The sequence below is a fragment of the Otolemur garnettii genome, unplaced genomic scaffold (assembly GCF_000181295.1).
Source record: "Otolemur garnettii isolate 467f Iridium unplaced genomic scaffold, OtoGar3 scaffold00050, whole genome shotgun sequence".
NCBI classification, from domain to species: domain Eukaryota; kingdom Metazoa; phylum Chordata; class Mammalia; order Primates; family Galagidae; genus Otolemur; species Otolemur garnettii.
Window position 1 is genome coordinate 7,317,161 of NW_003852445.1, and position 3,231 is coordinate 7,320,391.

Sequence of the window (3,231 nt, forward strand, 5' to 3'; positions counted from 1 at the left end):
TAGGCGGGTATGGTGAACACCTGTAGGCCCAGCTACTTGGGAGGCTGAGGCAGAAGGCTCACTTGAACCCAGGAGGTTTGGCTTGCTGTGAGCTAGGCTGACATGCCATGGCACAGCAAGAGACTAAGACTTTGTCTCAAAAAAATATGTTTAAAAAAGATGAACAAAAATGTATTAACAAAAATAAAAGGATTTGTTCTGTAAAATTTAGATTTAGTCAAAAGACCATACTCAAAGACCTAGATTAGATGTGGACTTAAGGCCACAGGTTCCCAGTGCTGTATAGAGCTTCACTCAGACCGCAGGGGATGATAGTGGGTAAATTAATTGGGAAGGTGGAGAGGTAGAGTCCCTTTACTGCTGGTATAATTTGAAATAAACTCATTATTATGTCTAGATTTTGAAACCTCCAAGGAGTCCTCTTCAGGTCCTCAGAAGTGGGAATGAAACACTTCAGGTAAGTACCTAGTGCAAGTGCTTTATAGATAACTATTTTCAGTGATATTTATTTATTTATTTATTTATTTTTCTTTGACCAGGGCTGGGTTTGAACCTGCCACCTCCGGCATATGGGGCTGGCACCCTACCCTTTTGAGCCACAGGTGCTACCCTTCAGTGATATTTTTAATAATGAGGAACTTTATTAGCTATATAAAGGTAGAAACATCATAAATTATTCCCAGTTGAATGAGTATACATGTGAGCATTAGATGCACTTTCCAAGCAATTGAATATGGTGACATTCATAATTTAACTCCTATTTAGCTTTCTAGCCTTTTTTCTTACTACTCTCACACCTGTAGCCCACAATTCAGAATTGCTTACTATTCCCCAAATAAGACATAAACTAGGCTCAGCGCATGTAGCACAGTAGTTATGGTGCTAGCCACATACACCAAGGGTGATGTGTTCAAACCCAGCCCAGGCCAGCTAAACAACTACAACAAAAAAACAGCTGGGTATTGTGGTGGGCACCTGCCACTACAACTGCTACTTGGGAGGCTAAGGCAAGAGAATCGCTTGGAGGGGTATACTGTATATACCAACTTTAGTGACAGTATTGTTAATAAGTTCTTATTAGTGTAGTGACTATATGATGAGTGTAGTGACATCATCATAGCTTACTGCAGCCTCAAATTCCTGGGCTTAACGGGCTTAAGTGATCCTCTCACCTCCGCCTCCCAAGTAGTGGGTACTACAGGCATGTACTTTCATGCCCAATTAATTTTTTGTAGAGATGAGTTCTTACTATGTTGCCCAGGCTGGTCTTGAATTCCTGGCCTCAAGTGATCCTTCTGCTTTGGCCTTCCAAGGTCCTGGGATTACAAGTGTATGTCATTACATCTGGCCAGTGAGCCTGTAACAATTTTTTATGCTGTTCCCTCTATCTAGATAGCTAATCCCTCATTCTTTTTTATCCTATCATTTTACAATTTTATGAAAAATTTTTAAATTTTTTTCAAACATACCAAAAAGTAGAATTTATAGTAGGTGTTCAGGCTCTGCGCCTATGGCTCAAGTGGCTAAGGCACCAGCCACATACACCTAAGGTGGTGGGTTCGAATCCAGCCCGGGCCCGCCAAACATCAATGATGGCTGCAACCAAAAAATAGCCAGACGTTGTGGCAGGCACCTGTGGTCCCAGCTACTTAGGAGGCTGAGGCAGGAGACTCACTTGAGCCCAGGAATTGGAGGTTGCTGTGAGCTGTGATGCTACGGCACTCTACCCAAGCGGACAGCTTGAGGCTCTGTCTCCAAAAAAAAAAAAAATTACAGTGGGTGTTCATATATTCATCACCTAGATCCTACAATTAACATTTTTTCTTACTTGCTTTATTATAAACCTATAGCTCTGTAGCCCTCTTCTTTCTTCTTTTTTTTTCAAAAGAGTATTTTACTCTGTTGCCCCAGCTAGAGTATAGTGGCATCAGTATATACTATAGACTGTATACTGCACCCTCAGACTCTTGGTCTCTAGTAGTCCTCCTGCCTGGGACTGCTAAGTAGCTGGAACTACAAGCATGAGCCACTACATCCAGGAGGCAGCCTTCTTTATTTGGTTAATTCCTATTTGTGCTTCAAGACTCAGCTTTGGTTTCATCTCTCTCAGAAAATTATCCTTTAATAGTTCTATTGTAATTATTTTTTTCAATCCATTCTAAATAGAGAAACTCATGGAGGGTAAGAATTTTATAGAGTCTTTTTATTTGTTGTGTCTGGTGCATAGTTAGCTTTTAGTACATTTTTTGATTGTTAAAATACATGTAGTTTTGGAGACATATAATTTGGCTTCTAATCTTCTTGTTTCTCAAATACATCAAGCTTTTTCTTGCTTTAAGATCTCTGCATACATTCTGCCTAGACTCATCTCTCCTTTACTCAATTCTTCATCTGGCCAACTTCTAACTACTTGTTCAGGTCACAACTTAAATGTACTTCTTCAAAGTAGTCTTTCCTGATTTTAAAATTAAATACATCTTTTATGGAGTTTTTCTTCATAGCACTTCTCATGCTTTGAATTTTGTATTTGTGTGAATTTTTGTTTTATTATCTGTCTCACCATTAATCTACCCCTCCCCCCCCGTAGAGTTGGGACTGCATCTGTTTCCTTTACTAGTACAGTAGAACCTTTATAGGTTAACCACCCAAGGACCTGTAACAAACTTGTCAACATACAGAGGTGGTCAACATAAGGAACTAGGCCTGCTGTACTGATACATACATGTGGTACATGTCCAGTCTATGAAAATTAGGTCAACTTAAGGAGCTGGTCAATGTAGGGAGGTGGTCAGCTATAGAGTTTCCATTGTATTTTTCCATTGCCACCCAGCACAGGATCTAGTGTATTTGTATTTGTGGGTTTGTTTTTCTTTTTTCAGTTCAGCAAATGTTGAATGAGTAAATGGCAGATTCATAGACTGGATCTTGCTACCAGGGCTGAACTTGAATTTCTGAGCTTAAACAATCTTCCTACCTTACCCTCCCTAGCAGAGAAATGTTTGCTCTTGTTAAAGGAAGAGTGGAGGTTCGGTGCCCATGGTTCAGTGGTTAGGGCACCAGCCACATACACTGAGACAGGTGAGTTTGAACCAACCTGGGCCTGCTAAACAATAACAACTGCAACAAAAAAATAGCTTGGCATTGTGGCAGGTGCCTGTAGTCCCAGCTACTTGGGAGGCTGAGGCAAGAGAGTCACTTAAGCCCAAGAGTTTGAGGTTGTTGTGAACTGTG

At 40.6% G+C, this 3,231-nt stretch overlaps 1 protein-coding gene across 1 annotated transcript in view; it reads left to right on the plus strand.

Moving 5' to 3' along the window:
* The first annotated feature begins 308 nt into the window (after positions 1 to 308).
* The window catches only part of KNL1 (kinetochore scaffold 1), a 59,999-nt gene continuing 57,076 nt past the window's right edge, over positions 309 to 3,231 (plus strand). The window contains exons 1-2 of the mRNA XM_012806308.2: positions 309 to 314; positions 398 to 457. Coding sequence (XP_012661762.1) covers positions 309 to 314; positions 398 to 457 — 66 coding nt within the window. The remainder of the gene's footprint in view (positions 315 to 397; positions 458 to 3,231) is intronic.